This window comes from Pan troglodytes, chromosome 13, assembly GCF_028858775.2.
Source record: "Pan troglodytes isolate AG18354 chromosome 13, NHGRI_mPanTro3-v2.0_pri, whole genome shotgun sequence".
NCBI lineage: Eukaryota > Metazoa > Chordata > Mammalia > Primates > Hominidae > Pan > Pan troglodytes.
Genome location: NC_072411.2, coordinates 64,084,561 through 64,102,990, shown reverse-complemented (window position 1 = coordinate 64,102,990; position 18,430 = coordinate 64,084,561). Strand labels below are relative to the sequence as shown.

The following is an 18,430-nucleotide window of genomic DNA, read 5'->3' as shown; positions in this document are numbered from 1 at the left end:
CCCAAAGTGCTAGGATTACAGGCATGAGTCACTGCACCCAGCTGTACCACAGTGTTCTATTGTTGACAAGGTAAATCTGCTATTGTGATTATATGCTAATGTCCCTTATGTATAGTAATCAGAGAAACATCAGTCTTCAGACATTCTCTAATTCCATTAAGTCCAATATTTTCCCTTCATACTGAAAACTGCTGACTTCCAATATGGAGGCTATGGATGGTGTTAGGCATGTATTAATAGAAGGGAGAAAGTGATATTCACTGGCACTTAGGAAATGATTAGATTGCACTTATCCTAAATATTTTTCTCAATGTAATTGTTTCATGCTTTTTTATTAGGATCATTTTTCATTATGAACATAGTGAAACTTAACTGGCTGTTATTTTATTGCAGTTAAATTCTTAATCTCACTGTTAGGTGCTTCAGAGGAAAGACTCTTTTATACTCTTTTTTGTATTCTGGTTGCCTAAAATATGCTTGGAACAAAACAATAATGTGTAGTGTAACATATCTACAGGTGCTTCTTAAGTTCTAAGTCCTGAGCTAAGCATATGACATACATTATCTTGTTTAATCATTGAAAATCCCCATGGGCTATTAGTCTCATGTTACAGATTTTTAAAATGAAACTTTAAAAGGTGTCTTAGTTCGTGCTGCTGTAACAAAATACCACAGACTAGGTAATTTATAAGCAACAGAAACTTATTTTCTCACAATTCTGGAGATGGGAGGTTTAATATCAAGGCATTGGCATTTAGGGTCTGGTGAGGGCCTTCTTGCTGCATTCTCACATGGCAGAAGAGTAGAAAGACAAAAAGGCTTAGACTAGTTCCCTCCAGCCCTTTTATAAGGCACCTAACCATTCATGAGTGGGGAGCCCTCATGACTTAATCACTTCAAATGGTCACACCTCTTAATATCACAACAAAGATTTAGTTTCAAGAAATGAATTTTGGGGGACACTCAGACCATAGCATTCACCCTTGAATCCCAAACTTCATGTGCTTTTTGTATGCAAAATGCATTCATTCCATCCTAATAGCCTCCCAAATCTGAACTTTTTCTAGCATCAACTCAGAAGGCTAGAGGCCAGAGTCTCATCTAAATTAGTTTTTACCTAAATTAGGTGAAACCCAAGGTAAGTTTCACCCTGAGGCAAATTGCTCTCCAGCTGTGACTCTGTGAAATCAAATAAGTTGTGTGCTTCCAAAATACAATGGTGGGGTAGGCCTAGCATAGATATTTCCATTCCAAATGGGAGAAATAGCAAGAAACGGTTAATAAGTGCCAAATAAATCAAAAGCCCAACAGGGTAAACAACATTACATCTTGAGGTTTAAAAATAATCTTTGACTCCATGTCCCATGTTTCAGACATGCTAGGGTGGGGGTTGGGTTTCCAAGGCCTCAGAGGACCACCCCCACCCCCCCAATAAGGCTTTGCTGGGCACGGCCCATGGTGCAGCTCTCATGGGTTGAAGTCTTGTGCTTGTGACTCTCCCGGCTGACATTGCATGCTGGTGACTCTACAGTTGTGGGGCCTCAAGGGTAGCCTTGCCCAGGAGCTCCATTAAGCATTGCCCTAGCTGGGACTCTGCAGTAGCTTCTGTGGCAGTTCTCTGCATGGGCCGCTAGCCTTTCTGAGGAATCTTTTGAAATCTAGGTGGAGGTAGCCATGTCCCCATGCTTGTGCACTCTATGCTTCTGCAGAATTAGCACCACATGGGTGCTGCCAAGGTTTATAGCTTATACATGCTAGAGTAGCAGCTGAGCCTGCTTGAGTCATATATGTGGCAGCTGAAGAGTGCTGCACCAGAATGCTGACAGCAGAGACAAGGAGGTGCAGGGGAGTCAATGATGAGGTCCCATGGGTGCCCAAGGCTCCTTTTTTGACATAGTCCTTTCCCCTAGGCCAAGCTTGTCCAACCTGTGGCCTACGGACGGCATGTGGCTGGACGGCTTTGAATGCAGCCCAACACAAATTTGTAAACTTTCTTAAAACATTATGAGTTATTTTTGTTTTTTTTTAAAGTGATTCAGCTATCATTGGTGTATTTTACGTGTGGCCCAAGACAATTCTTCTTCTCATGTGGCCCAGGGAAACCAAAACATTGGACACCCCTGGCCTAGGCCGTGGCACTCTGGGCCTGTGATGGGAGGGACAGCAGCAATAATCTCCAAAATGCCTTCAGGGTCGTTGTTCCATTGTCTTGATGAATAGCATCTGGCTTCCTATTCTCCATACTAATCTCCTTATTAAACTTAAACATTGCTTGGCCACACCCTGGGTTTTCTCTCTGAACTTGCCTTTTAGTCTTTACAACCTGGGGAGGATCAGGCCAGGCTGAGACTTTTCCAAATCTTCCCTTATGATTATGAACTCTGTCTATAATTTGTTTTTCTCTTCTCACATTTTCCTATAGGATGTCAGGAGAAACCATTCAGCAACCTGAATACATTTTTTTCTTCTGCCGGATATCCTTGTTTATCCTCTAATTCTGCCTTCCAGAAGGGCACAGACACAATTCAGCCGAGTGCCACTTTCTGGTATGAATGGCCATTTCTCTAGTTCCAATGAGATCTTTATTTCTATCTGAGATCTCATCAAAAGGGTCCTTTACTGCCATATTTCTACCAGCATTCTGATCACAATCACTTAGATAATTTCTGAGAAGACCGAGGTTCTATCCACAGCTCTCTTCTTCTTCTGAGCCCTCGCCAGAATTGTGTTTAACACTCTGTGGATGTAATCTAGGCTTTTTCTAGCCTGCACTTCAAAACTATTCCAGCATCACCCATTACCCAGTTCCAAGCCACTTCCACATTTTTAGGTATCTGTAACAGCAACACTCCATTTCTCTGGTACCAATTTCTGTCTAGGTCCATTTGTCTTGTTATAACAAAATACCTAAGAATGGGTAACCTTTAAAGAACAGAAATGTATTTCTCACAGTTCTGGAGGCTGAGAAGTGCCAGATTAAAATGCAGGCAGGTCAGTGTCTGGTGAGGCCCCACCCCATCGATGGCATTGTCTCTCCAGGCAGCATCCCCACATGGTGAAAGGTAGAGGGTCACAAAGGCAGCAGCGAGTTCCCTCCAGTGCCCCCGTCCTCCACTTTTTTTTTTTTTTTTTTTTTTTGAGATGGAGTTTCGCTCTTGTTGCCCAGGCTGGAGTGCAATGGTGTGATCGCAGCTCACCAAAACCTCTGCCTCCTGGGTTCAAGCAATTTTCCTGCCTCAGCCTCCTGAGTAGCTGGGATTACAGACATGTGCCACCATGCCCGGCTAATTTTGTATTGTTAGTAGAGACAGGGTTTCTCTATGTTGGTCAGTCTGGTCTCAAACTCCCAACCTCAGGTTATCTGCCCACTTCGACCTCCCAAGTGCTAGGATTACGGGTGTGAGCTGCTGCACCTGGCCTCCCTCCAGCCCTTTTATGAAGCACTAATCACTTCCCAAAAAGGCCCCACCTCTTAACACTACCACAATGGATATTAAGGTTCAACATGAGTTTTGGACGGGACACCATCTTTCAAATCACAGCAAAGATTCAGTAATTTTCCCAAGGCCCCAAGGCAAGAAATGGACCTGGTTTCAAATCCAGGCTCTCTGATTCAAAGCAACCAGCTGCTCAATCCCTTGGGTGGTGTTTGTTGAATCTATGGAGATGGGTGGCAGCCTGCATGTGCTGCTGGAGAATATAGCCACAGGATGAAGGGACATTCAGTCAGTTTCTTCTTTTACCTCCTTGATTTTTCCTCCACCACCCCTGTGTCAGGGCTGTTAATTTGCTAAAGCAAATTTTGGAGTAACACTCGTTTTATTTCTTTATACCCATCATAGATACAAGCATCAATATGGAATGTTAGCTGATTACCATATGGAACACAGGAACTTTATAACCAGATAACTCTTTTGCCTGTTTTTAACAACTTTCCACAGTTATGTGCCATAACGAGCACATTTCTTTTGAGATGTATTTCATTAGCCATTTATTTACCAAAACAGTTTATTTTTGTGGAGTGGAAACATTATATGTCAATTTAGTACAGACAAAAAAGTTTAGTATGAATGAATGACAATATTCAAAATATCTTGTAATCATACAGAAGCAATTGATCAAAGCAAGGATATCCCGTGGAACTATACTACTCTCTTATTTGGATTTTATCATTCTGGAATTATTGTTTTTCAGAAATGATTTTGACACTACAGCAAGGATTCATTAAGATACCTTAACACTTCGATAAGAATTTATTATTAGATTGAGCCATTTTAAATGCCACTATTCTACCTTTTTTAACTAATAAAAATGGTATTTTCATGTGGTTCAAGCTAATAGTTGCTTTAGCTAATGAAGAAAAGTATAAAATTATAAATCTATATTTTTATTTTTAAATTAAAGATTTGAAACTCGAGTTTCTGTATAAGCTGATGGGTAACATATGATTAAGTGCTTTACTTGGCTGCACAATGCTTTGAACTGATAAGTCAAATGAACATGTCCCAGGCCGAACTAAGAAAACCATGCAAGCAGCCAAAGATCTTCATCTGCTGCCGCAGCAGTGCCCTGTCAGTGAGCAAGTAGACAAGGAAGACGAATCATGAGCATGTCTCATAAGAGTTTGACAAAATAGGTTGTAACTTGGCAGCAAACTATGAACTTGCTAAAGGTCAAAACCTGGAGTTGGCACTCTTGTCTCACAGAACTCGCTTATCTAGATGTTTCAAAACCGTCTTCCAATGTGCCCTGCTTATCAAATGGCAAGGCTAAAAACAAGGAACATTTGTGTTGCTCTGCTTGCTCCAATTTAGCCGCCCTTCTCTTGGACTGGCAGCTAATATGTGGAAACTGGGTTGCAGGGTTATTCTAACGCAGCCGAGTGAGCCTCACACAGACCAGGGTAAGCCTGGGCCTTGCAGGGATGTCCTGGGCTCTAGCAAGTGTGGCATCAGAGTTGATATCTGGGAAATGAGCTTACGGATCCAATTCACAGGGAGCCATCATGAGCAGAAGGGAGCCTGAATGTGGTAGAGATGATGGGTTTTCAAAAACTGTGGACTAGGCCTGGTGCAGCGGCTCACGGATGTGAGGATTGTGGATGTGAGGATTGTGGATGTCAATAACCATCTATATTTCAAATTACATCTATTTCAAATAACCATCTATATTTCAAATTACACTAATTTAGGGTGTGTTTTAAGTACATTTTAAACTAATACCTCTTGATAACAGAGTATAACTCCTTAATAGTATTTTTCAAATAGTACTCACTTTTTAACTATTTGATGCATGAAAGAGTGGTTGGATGAATACAAGCAATTGAGAGCACTTTGTGAACAAATCCAGTTACTATTCTCAATATGAGTTTCAAATATTTTCTGTAGCATAAAGCTTTACTCCTTGTTTGAAGGTTGGCAAATTCAAGGACTGATTTTACCCGCTTGCTATATTTCTACTAGCAAACACAAATCTCCTACTAACTTTTAGGGATGAAATGCAGGACTAAATTGACCAAAAAAAATAGTTTAGTTTTTTTAAAGCTCTCTTTAACTTATTAAATGAACAAGGTTTAAATAAAATCAATAAAGTAATAAAGTGAAATGTGGCATTTTTATTTCTTGAAACAAAGTTGTTTTAGGCAGGTACAAGGCTATTATCAGATAAGATCTGAAGAAATAAAATCTTTTATTAACCTACAACTTGAACCTGTATTTTCTTTATTATCTTTACTTATAATGATGAAAGCAGAAAGCTTTATCATTTTTAACTGAGGGAATGGCCCACCTCAGAAGTCTTCTTATCTGTTTTTTTTCTTTCAACTTTTATTTTAAGTTCCAGGGTACATGTGCAGGATGTACAGGTTTGTTATATAGGTAAACATGTGCCATGGTGGTTTGCAACACAGATCAACCCATCGCCTTGGTATTAAGCCCAGAGTCTGTTAGCTATTCTTCCTGATGCTCTCTCTCTGCCCACCCCCAACCCCACCCCCAACAGGCCTCAGTGTTGGTTGTTCCTCGCCATGTGTCCGTGTGTTCTCATTGTTCACCTCCTACTTATAAGTGAGAATATGTGGCATTTGGTTTTCTGTTCCTGCATTACTTTGCTGAGGATAATGGCTTCCAGCTTCATTCATGTCCCTGCAAAGGACATGATCTTGTTCCTTTTCATGGCTGCATAGTATTCCGTGGTGTATGTGTACCACATTTGAAGAAATAAAATCTTAAGAACATTGTTTGAAAGAGCATTTTCTGTAAGAAAATTACAAGGAAGGCATTTCCTGCAAGAAAATTAACAAGGGACAGGGTTGCTGGCTTCCCAGTCCCCCAAATTGTAAGAACTGCAGTTATAGGAATTTTATAATGGTGGCTGATTTTGTGAGTGTATGTTTGTGTGTATGTGGAAAAAGTAGAGGATTTGAGAAAAAATACTTTAAGCTCTTTTATCAGTGGACAGACTCTGGGATTGGAGAAGAGGAATCACGTTGGCTTGATTATGCTTCTAGGATGATATCCTACATTAACCAATAAAAACTCTTTTGAGTGTGTGCCTACTGTGGAATTGAACTGTATTAGGTGCTAAAGGTTGATGTAAAAATTAAAACGAACAAACAGCAAAGCCTTGTCTTCAAAGACTACATGGCCTAACTGAGGACACCACATGGGTAGGCAGAGCAAAAGAGTTGTCAACTATTTTGTCATTAAATGACAAGAGCGAAATGAGTAGTGTTGGGGCAAAAGTCAGAGGGGGCAGAACTAGTCTTCATGAAAGAGATGGGAATTTGAGGGTAGTGATTATGACAACCAGGAAAGCAGGGAAGACACTGCAGAGAAGTGGTTTAGAAAAAGGAGCAGAGGTGGAAAAGCCCAAGATCTTCTGGGTTCAGTGGGCTGGTCATAAGAGTGAATGAGAAGGTCCCTGCAAGGAGAGAGTGACATAAGACAGTCTTGTGTCGGTCGTGGAGGGCTGTGAGTTTCAGGCTAAGGAGTGTTAATCTTGTTCCTGTAGGCAATGGGGAAATATTGAAAACTTTTGGCGAAGGGATCACCAGAATGAAAGTAGTGGTTTAGAAAAATTATTCTAGTGGTGGTGCAGAGGAGGGAGAGAATTGGGAGAATCTAATGTCAGGGATACCCAGAAAAAAAATTTCCAGGAATAATCAAGAGGGTCAATTAGATGGGCATGGTGGAAAAACAGACAGAAGTATCAAAAATGATTTTCAGACTTTGAATTTGGGTCACCAGTGGTAGAATATAGAAACACACAAATTCTGTTAATTTCAAAGAAAAGTGGTGATATTAATGAAGCTCCCTGAATTGGGTGATCAGCATGTCTTAAGGGTCTCTGAGAAGCAGGAGGGCCTGAAACTGGGCCCCAAAGCCTCTGAAAAGGATGATCTAGCTCCAGGCCATCCACTACAGTAGTCGTTGAACACCTGGCCACATGTAACTATTGACTTAAAATGTACCTAGTCAAATTGAGATATGCTGTAAGTATAAACTACATATCAGATTTGAGAGTTAGAATGAAAAAAAGAACATGAAAGTTCTCATAATGTTTAAATATTGGTTACATGGCAAAATGATATTTTGGATGTATTGGGCTAAATAAAATGTGCTACTAAAATTATTTTTACCTTAAAATTTTGTTTCTTATATAGCTACTAGAAAATATACTCACATTCTATTTCTATAGGACATAGCTGATCTAGACCTTCAAAGTAAAGCCCACTAATATAGCATAATACAGCAGAGTGAAACACACACACTCTCACACACTTCATAGTTAAATGCATGTTTACTCCATCCATTCAGTCTGAAGTCTTTTAAAATGTGTCTTGCATTTTGTGAGTATATTTCTGAATTTTTTGAGCAGGGTATATTGTAGAGATCCATTTGTTTATTTTATCCAAAACTTAGGTTATTCCATCTTACTGAAATGAACATTTGGCTCTTTCTTTCAACCAGCAGATGATGCTACAGCTGACAGTCGCAAAACTTACACTCTAACTGATTACTTAAAAAATACTTATAGACTGAAGTTATACTCCTTAAGATGGATTTCAGGTAAGAATTTTTTGGGGTAGGGCAGATTTTATGCTTACATTCATTCTAGTTAAGTCGAGATGTGGGCTTTTATGGCACTGAGAAGAGGTAATCCTTGTTTTTAAAAACTCTATAGAGAGTTTTTTTTTCTTTTTCTACTTGAAGTGCAAAGGGAGAAAGACTGAAAGGAACCCAAGTATTTCTTTGACATGTATAATAAAAAATTAAATGTGAATTGAAACCTTGACAATAATGATGAAAAAATGAATGAATGTTAGTATAATATCATTCATGTTTTCTCAACTTAGAAATGCCTATTTGGTATTTGTGAACTTAAATTGTATTCTGTAATTTTCAGCTTATGAAGATGTTTAATAACAACTTGAAATTTTGATCTGGTTGTTTTCTCTCTTTAGATCATGAATATCTCTACAAACAAGAAAATAATATCTTGGTATTCAATGCTGAATATGGAAACAGCTCAGTTTTCTTGGAGAACAGTACATTTGTATGTTTAATCACGTAATTAATTCATGCATAGAATTCTGGGGATTTTTTTCATTACCTTTGGAATCACGAGTACTGTCATTTCTCAACCTGTTGGACTCTTTCTGCAGCATATGGCAAAGTGGATCTTTCTCTCCTTCTTGAAATGCTCCCTGCCTTGGCTACTTTTTAGTCTCCTTTGACGATTCCTCTTCCTCTGCCCATATTTTTAAATGTAAGTGCTCCTTGGGGCTGCATCTTCATTTGCCTCCCTCTTCACTTTGCATGCTCTCCTTTGGTGAATTTCATGCAACCCCACAGCATTACTGCCCTCCTCTCTGGCTTGACTCTCGTATACACACACTTAACGCTAACCTTCTCCCAGATTTAAACTTTAATTTCTAGTAGCCTGCTGGTTCCTACATGTGGATTTCAAACTCAAAATCCCAAGCTAAACTGGTTATCTTTCCCCCACTGTTCTAGCACACTGAAAGCATCTTATTCTTTTTTGTGAGTTCCCAGTATTGGTAAAAGTTACTTAATTCTCCTCCAAGTCACTTAAGCTAGAAACTTCAGAATCATCATTGACTCCTGTCATCCCCCATAGTTGGCGACAATTCTCCCTCTGCATGTCAGGTATCTCTCAGTTTCCATTTCCACTGGACAGTCCTCGCTTAAACCCTCATTTAATCTTGTGGTAATGAGTGCTCTAACTTGTGTCCCTATCTGCATTCTGTACACCAGACCACTGCACTCCCCATATCTAGGCTGATATCAGCCCTCCGCTCTTCCCTCTCATTTCAGCCACTGTGTCACCAGAGTATCTTTGTAAAAGATAGATATGATTCTATCACTTCCACATGCAAAAAAATAGATCTAGTTCCACATCTTATATTTAGGTCCCAGCTATTTTTCTAATTTGTTGTCCTCTCACCTTCCACTCTGTCTGACACCAGCGCCCCCCACAAACTATATTCAGGTTACACATGACCCTTAAAGAGTCTCTAAACATCCACGTCCTTTCCCATGCCTGGCATTTTGCTTACGCTATTCCCGCTGTTGAGAAAGTTTTCTTTTCCTCATCCTCACTCTCGCAGGCATCTTTCCTCTTAGGATTAATCCTTCCCTTTCTGGCTTTCTAACATTGATCACCACCAACCTTGCATCACGGTCATTTGTGTGGGTGAATATGCCACCTCTGCTAGATTAGGACTTCCCAAAGCACAAGCCACATGTCTAGAACAGTACCCCCTATGAAGTAAGTGCACAGTGATGGCAATGAAATGGAATTGTTCAATTCTTCTTTGTTCTTCTTGTTTGACAGGATGAGTTTGGACATTCTATCAATGATTATTCAATATCTCCTGATGGGCAATTTATTCTCTTAGAATACAACTACGTGAAGGTAAAATAAATGCTTTCTTACTGTAACATTTAAATAATCCAAGAGTATGCTATGTTATAACCGATTTCAAGTGTATGGATACTTAAGATTAACATCTAAGTAATGTAATAGGCACTAAAACTCATTAATTCAGAATCAGAGTCATTCTCATTCTTAAAGACAAGTTCAGTGTTTTAAAAGAAATTCATTTTTAGTGCTTTCAAATACTAGAAAGCACAGTTAATATTATATTGTTCTAATATGTACTAATAACATAAGTCAATAAAAATTTGTACTTACACACATATTTAAAAGTAAGTTTACATGTCTGATTTGTACACCTAATGACAGAACCCTTTATTTCCTTTGTCACAGCTTTATGTATAGTAAGAGCCTCCATAGATATGTGTTTTTAAAAGAGTTAAAGTCGGGCATGGTGGCATGCACCTATAGTCCCAGCTACTTAGGAGGGAAGGCTGAAGCAGGAGGATCACTTGAGCCCAGGAGTTGGAAGCTACAGTTACCTATACTGTGCCACTGCATTATAGTCTAGAGGACAGAGTGAGACCCCGTCAAAAAAAAAAAAAAAAAGAAAGAAAGAAAAAGAAAAGAAAGAGTTAAACTTTCCATCCTCCAGAAAAGATTCCGCAAGATGGCCCAGACCATCTCCCAACCTTCGGGCCCTACCATATACAAACTATTCTAAGGAGGAGAGCCTCACCACAGATCGTAAAGATTCCATCAAGAGCACTCAGCTTCCCCCAGTTACCCAGCCCAACTCCACATCCTCACACATTCAGGAAAGGTTACAGCTTAATCATACATCCTCTTCATGTTTAGGATGGATATGGGTGGCCATAACTTTAACTACAGCTTTTTGGTTACTCATGGATTTGACAAGTTGTTCAAGTATAGGAAGTTTTGAGACATGTAGTGAAGATTACAAATTTGTAAAGATACCCTGTATTGCAAGCAAAATACAAAGCTGGGGATTCCCACCCCTGATCTTCCTTTTCTAGGATAAATAATATTGAGGACACACCAACACTCACACACCAACACTCATACACCAACACTCACACACCAACGCTCACACACCAACGCTCACACACCAACGCTCATACACCAACACTCACCCACCAACACTCACACACCAACACTCACACACCAACACTGCTGTACTCAGGCCAAGCAAACCATTCCCTGCTGCATTTACCATCTCAGGATGGTGACTGTTAATCGTAATATTTACCCTGGATTTGCTGGGCTGGGCTCACTCTCCTGGACATGAAGACTCTATGTTCTGTTAAACTTAACTGTAAGTGAATCGGAATCTTGTACCAACTTTGACACATCTGTTGCCAATTAATGGATTATTGTTTGTTTAATTAAGTGCTTCTTATTTCTATCTATAGAATACATTCACTTAATTTACTTGAGAAACTTTTAAAACTTCCAAATGTCCAGGTTCAATCCCCAGATCAGTAAACAGAAGTTTCTGGGGTAAAGCCAGAATCAGTATCTTTTTTTCTTTTTTTGAGACAAGGTCTCATTCTGTCACCCAGGCTAGAGTGCAGTGGTATGATCATGGCTCACTGCAGCCTCAACATTTTGGGCTTGACTAATCCTCCTACCTCAGCCTCCTGAGTAGCTGAGACTACAGGTGTGCACCACCATGCCCTGCTAATTTTCCATTTTTTCATAGAAATAGGGTCTCACTGTGTTCCCCAGGCTGGTCTCAAACTCCTGTCCTCAAACGATTCTCCCACCTCAGTTTCCCCAAGTGCTAGGATTACAGGCATGAGCCACTGTGCCTGATGAGCCTCAGTATATTTTAAACTGTCATAGGTGATTGTAATGGCAACCAGGGCTGAGAACCCCTGAATAACAGTTGTCCATGTTAAAGACTAACATATGAAGGTAAGGTAGAAACAGAAAGGTAATACCAGCTCACCTTACTATATAGCCAGGTTCAACAAAAGCCATTTGATGTGCACGAATGCGTGTATTCCCCTGGTGGCCCTTAGTTGGCCAGCCACGGTTGGAGATTTGTATTTGTTGTGTCACTGGAGTTTACCCGTGTATTTAACTGCTTTTGCTTTTTTCACTCTGTCCCCTTCCCCCTGCCATCTATGCTTCAGACAGTATCGAAAGTACTACTTTTAAATTCTAAATTAGTTTATGCCACACCTATGCCACCTACAGTGGCTTCCCATCACACTCAAAATAAAACACCAGCTCTAACCCTGGCATCCTGAGGCCTGTGTGATTGAACACAGTCTGCCCGGCTGAACACATCTCCTACCCGCTTCTCCTGCACTCGGCATGCTTGGCCAGAGCTTCTCATCTCATCTGCACCTGAGGATCACTTGAGGAGCTTTTGAAAAAACACGGATATCTGTGGCCTACCCTAAAGCAACTAACTCAGCATAGCTGTGGGCCTCCCGGAGATTCCATGATGCTGAGTTGAGAACCTTTAAGTGCACAGCTCTTTCTTTTTCTCAAGCATCACCCTCATTCCCATCTAAAGGCAAAATCACTTGCTATTGCTTCCTCATGGAAGCTTCTCCATCATCATATGCTTCTCTCTATTAACTCAGGTCCAGATTTCTTGGGTCACTTTGTCAAACATTGCCCCCTGCCATGCTCTTCCACCCACACCCCACAAATCAGTCTCTGTCACGTTAACCCATTTTAGTTTCATCACAACATTTTGTGATATTTTGTCATTGATTTCTTTGCTTATTTTTTGCCTGCCTTATTTGGTGCCAGTTTCCCTGTGATTTATTCACTGCCACACCTCTGTGCCTAGGACAGGGCCACATAGCAGATGCGGAACATCATTGTTAAATGAATACATGTTTTATTGCAAAATGCTAAATTATAAAGCTATTGAAAGTAAGGATCTATATCTTCTACTATTTTTCTTTCTTTTTTTTTTTTTACTTTCAAGAGAGTCCAGTAGAATTTTCTGTACAGCATATACGTTTTGACTAAGTGACTCTTATGAAATGTATCTAGAAAAAAGAAAAGTCTAATTTGATTACATTTCCTTGGAGGTCTACCTTTTAGTGTTTTTTAGATCCTACTACGTGACTTCTCCATGACTGAGTTAGTGCTATCACTTCCAAGTTGTGGCTACAAATAAATAAATGAGCAAGTGAGTGAGTGAGTGGATAAGTACCCCCACAGTCTGGTATGAATGTTCTCCTAGCATCTCTGCTCATTGCCTAGTGCTCTGGAAATAGAGATAATAGTTGTGTCATCGATTCTATGTTGAAAATGTTCCAGAACCCTGCTAAGTGCTTCTCATGCATTCTCATGCATCTGAGATTGTTGCCGGCATTATCCTCATTTGTCTAAAAAGAAAATGGAAGCTTAGAAAGAAACTTGCTTCACGATACACAGTGAAAGCCTGAATCCAGGTTAGAAGACTCCAAAGCCTTTGCTCTTAAATGTGATCTTTCCTATCTTTGCATTCGGCTTCTCTTTGCTATAATGCTCTTTTACTCTTTCCCAGTCACCCTCTGTCACTAACCTCAGCCAAAGAATCATCTTTTCCATAATCCTCTCTGCCTCCCCAAGGCCTAATTTATGATTCCTGCCTCTCCCACCCACCTCCATTATATCTCTTGGCACATCCTATTGTGATTATTTTATCGTCGTTTACTATTGCATATCCTCCATTCCACTATAAGCTGCTCCAGGGGAGGGACTCTGTGTTATCCAGTAATGTCTAATAGATGATAGCTGCCAGTGTTTATAAACTAAATAGAATAATGAATCTGTTTCAAAAGATGAAGTGAACATACCAAACATCATGGGTTTTCTTTTACAACCCGTGGTGGTTTGTCATGCTCAGTCATCTCAATCCATCTTAATAGTTTTAGCTGGTACCACACCTTTTGGCTTTAGTGAATATTTTGCTTGAGGTTGCCCAGAAACAAGCATGGGGTGTGTCAAAATAATCCAGGATTCAAGAAAGGAATGTATGACTCCCGAAAAGTAGAATTTAATAAATATTTGTTGACATGAGAGCATAGAAGGGAGAGAAGTGATAAATAGTTAAGGTTAGGAACTCTGACTTTGTATCTCAGCTCTGCTATTATATAGCTAGGTGTCCTTGGGATACCTATTTCATCCGTCTCATCCTCATTGATACAATTTGAATTTTATTGTAATTTGTTGTATTTCTTGAACACTCACTATGTGGCTTGCACTAGAATAGACTCCAGGCATCCAAAGATAAATAAGATACAATTTCTTACCTCTAGGAGTATGGTAAAGAAGGCAGACGTATAGACAAGTAACTTATTTGAAAATACCTTTAATTTTTATATGCATCTATATTCAGACATAATATTTCATAAATGCAAATATGTGATCATATACATTTTTATCTTCAGTCTTATTTTTTCCCTTCTTCACTTGGCTCTCTAAAGTCTAATATGTATCTTTCCATATTTTTATATTTTTCTTCTTGTTCATATAACTCTGAAAATATATAGGGATGTTTTTAGTTATTGCTTGGTCTATAAAAATAAAATCCTATAGTTTTTTGTAAATTGCATTTCTCACTCAATGATACCATGTGAAACTCCTTTCAAGTCATCTGGTTAGCTCTGATTCATTTTTTTTTAATTAATATCACTTTATTTTTCAGAACAGCTTTAGGTTTATAGAAAATAAGCAGAGAGTTCCCATATACTCCCTTATCCTCCCTCCCCCACTTTCCCCTATTATTAATGTCTTGCATGAGTGTGGTCCATTTGTTATAACAAATGAGCCAATATTAATATATCATTATTAATTTAAGTCCATAGTTTACATTAGGCTTAACTCTTTGTGGGTTTTGGCAAATATATGGCATGTATCTACCATTATGGTGGATTCCGACAAATCTATGGCTCTTGACAAAAGTATGATGGCATGTTTCACCATTATAGTATTATACAGATGACTTTGACTGTGCTAAAAATCCCTGTGTTTCCCCTATTCATCCCTTCCTTCCCCCAGTCTCCAAGCAACCACCAATCTCTTTACTCTCTCCATAGTTTTACCTTTTCCAGAAACTCATATTGTTGGAATCATACAATATGTAACCTTACCACATTGGCTTATTTCACTTAGCAATATGTGTTTGAGATTCCTCCATGTCTTTTTGTGGCTTAATAGCTCATTCTTCTTATCATTAAATAAGATTCCATTGTATGGATCTCTACTACAGTTTGTTTATCCACTCACCTGTTGAATGACATCTTAGTTGCCTCCCAGTTTTGGCAGTTATGAATAAAGCTGCTATAAACATTTGTGTGTAGATTTTTGTGTGGGCATAAATTCTCAACTCATTTGAATAAATAACAAGAAGTTTGCTGGTAAAGTTATTTTGCCTTGGAGTTTTCTCTATGTAAAGTTTCTTATATCTGGATTCAATTTGTTTATTAGATATAAGACTATTCAGAATTTTTCTCACTTTTAAGAAATTATTTTTCAAGAAATTTTTTGCTTTTCTCTAATTTTTAAAATGTATTGGCAAAAAAATGTTTATAATAGCCTCTTATGATCTTTTAACATCTGTGGAGTCTGTTGTGATATCCCATTTTTCCTTTCTGATACCAGTCATTTGTGCTGTTTTACCCCTAAGTTTTACTATGTTTGCAATTTTACTAGTCTTTTCGATGACTTGAGTTTTGGCTTTGTTGATTTTTTCTATTATGTGTTTTCTACTTTATCAATGCTTTTACCTTTATTATTTCATTTCTTCTAATTACTTTGGATTTAGTTTGACTTCCTTTTTAAAAAAAATTTTATTTCCCTATGCTTCTGCAGTCACTGAAAATTTGACTTTCATCTCTAGCTTTTTGAGATGGTTGTTAAAATATTGATGATATATGTATTTTAATTTTAATATATCTTGCCAGGGGGCTTCCAAAAACTTTATAACACTTTACCTTTCATCATCAGTGTATGAAGTTAAACATTTCTTCACATCACCATCAGCAATAGCATCATATATCTTTTAAATCTTTTGCCAATAAAATAGGTGAAAAGTGAAAATTTACATTTTTCTAAGTAGGCAATCTTAGCACACTATGGTGAGTGCTAGGGATAATGTTTGTACAAAATGACATTTTTGGTGCACTGTGGTCTTGGAGGAGGTGGTGCCAGAGCTAGGTTGTAGATGAACTCCAGAGGAGTTTGTATGAGATGATCTCTAGGATACTTCTGAATCCCAAAATTCTCGGAGGAAATTATAAGATATGATAACATGTGAGAATTATACAATCATATATTACCAAACCTATCATCTTGGTCTCCTATAGTGAGTGGCCAAATTATCAAGTATCACAGAAGCCTGAAATGTCTGTTTTCTTTCATAGCAATGGAGGCATTCCTACACAGCTTCATATGACATTTATGATTTAAATAAAAGGTCAGTGACTTCCCAATAAAATCTATTAGGCTTTCCTACTGTCATATTTTTAAGGAAACCCCAATGTGAGTTATTCTTTTTGATAATATTTCCTTTCATCTTTTTTCCAGGCAGCTGATTACAGAAGAGAGGATTCCAAACAACACACAGTGGGTCACATGGTCACCAGTGGGTCATAAATTGGTTAGTGAGTCTCTCCAGTTGTCAGAAAAATATAGGCTCAAATTTTTCATAGGCAGAAGTTACTAACCCTGATACAAAGCAGACATCTTAGGAACTCAATACTTCACTATAGAACATAGTGTTATTGCCCAGGATCTAATGTTTGTCTGCAGCTGAACTTCTCTCTTCCAGAATGCAACTGCCTTCTCTCTACTCATTCTCCCAATAAAGAAATATGCAAGCATATATCATCCTGTAGAAGTGGTCCGCCTTCTCGGTCTTCTCATATACTTTAGCATTCAAATAGTGGTAGTTATGTACTTCTTATTTTTAACACATTATTAATGGTTTTAGGATTATTTTGGGATTATAGGCTGTACACTTGTAATTTAAGAATGAGGGGAAGGAGTAAATGACTCTTCCTGTTTGAATGGAATATTTGACTATAGTAATCCTTACATTTGCAATAGATAAGTGTTTCTACAATTCCGGGATAAAAATATGACATGTATTATAAATATCAATGCTTGTTTTTTTTTCCTTCTAGGCATATGTTTGGAACAATGACATTTATGTTAAAATTGAACCAAATTTACCAAGTTACAGAATCACATGGACGGGGAAAGAAGATATAATATATAATGGAATAACTGACTGGGTTTATGAAGGTAGAAACTTTAAAGCTTTTTCAAATCAGAAAATCTATAAGCTTTTAAAATAGTTAAATGTTTCTTTTGCAATGGGAAAATTTAAATGAGATTGAAAAAAAGTTTCATTGTTTAAAATGTCATCAGATTTCTCTTAGAACTCACAGCACCAGGTGTCTCCTTGACCAAGAATTTAACTATTCCTAGCACTCCTCTGTCCTCATTGCCTGACAATACTCCTCTTGTCTCTGGTTTATTGATACAAAGGGCTTTTCTGTGTAGGTAGACCTTTTCTGCCTTTACTGGAACATAAAAGCCTCCAGATTAACATCAGATATTTCTCTAATTAGGCCTACCTAACCCGAAAGTTACTAAGGAAAGCTAAATAATCCCATCACATTGAGAAGATGATAAAATAATATATACAGGTTGGAGAGTACAGGGGAAGAAAATGCCTGTTTTATAGAGGATTTGTATTTATTTGAACTTGGACAAATTATGATTTCCTGTTTTTAAGAATAAAAAAGCAATTAGAAAGGCTTAGGAAAAAGTGACTAATAAAACTAAAAAAGTTAAAAAGGAATATTCTCCCTTTTAGGATACAGAGTTGTCGAAACTATTAGGAACACATTTTAGAAACTTAGAAAATATTAGAAAAACATTTTTTGTGTCTGTATTTGCCAAGATAAAAGGCATTTTGAGGCTGCTCCAAACTGTTCCCAAGGTTTCCTCATACTTATTAGAAAGACTTATCTGTATTTCATCGTATTATTTTTTTTCTTCTTTGTAGTTTAAAAAAATATTTTTTCTTCATGACTTAATTTTAGTTCTTACCAAGTCCAAGTCAAGTTTAGTTGACTCATTATAACAACAACAACAAATCACATTAAAAGAAAGATAAATTTTCATGTCCTAGAAATAAGTGCTTGACTAAAACTTACAATGAAATTTACTAGCACTAGCTACTTAGAGATTCTTTAACCCTTGGACAGCACAACCCAGCCTCCAGGATCCTTGACAAGAGTGGCCTCTTTCCAAAGCTGTGACCCTCTCTCAGAAACAGCTGGCCCTCTGGAAGATAAGAGGGCAGCTAACACTTTCATTCTTTCTAAAGTAGATAATTGCTGGAGGGAGTCTTTTGCATGTTCATGACTAGGCCATTCACATGCAGAACAGCTTCACAGCTCCAATTTGGGCATCTCTAATAGCTTCAGTTCCTAGAAGGAAATTACTACATTGTCAATACAGAAAAATATGTCCTGCATTCCAA

The 18,430-nt window shown here is 38.3% G+C and overlaps 1 protein-coding gene across 2 annotated transcripts in view; it reads left to right on the top strand.

Moving 5' to 3' along the window:
• Positions 1–18,430, top strand: part of DPP4 (dipeptidyl peptidase 4) — an 82,492-nt gene that overhangs the window by 19,295 nt on the left and 44,767 nt on the right. The window contains exons 3-8 of one of the 2 annotated variants that reach the window (XM_009443585.5): positions 7,974–8,069; positions 8,465–8,556; positions 9,859–9,939; positions 16,299–16,351; positions 16,462–16,534; positions 17,061–17,181. In XM_009443585.5, coding sequence (XP_009441860.1) covers positions 7,974–8,069; positions 8,465–8,556; positions 9,859–9,939; positions 16,299–16,351; positions 16,462–16,534; positions 17,061–17,181 — 516 coding nt within the window. Of the gene's footprint in view, positions 1–7,970; positions 8,070–8,464; positions 8,557–9,858; positions 9,940–16,298; positions 16,352–16,461; positions 16,535–17,060; positions 17,182–18,430 lie in introns of both variants that reach the window. The other variant, XM_515858.7, reaches the window with a different exon arrangement.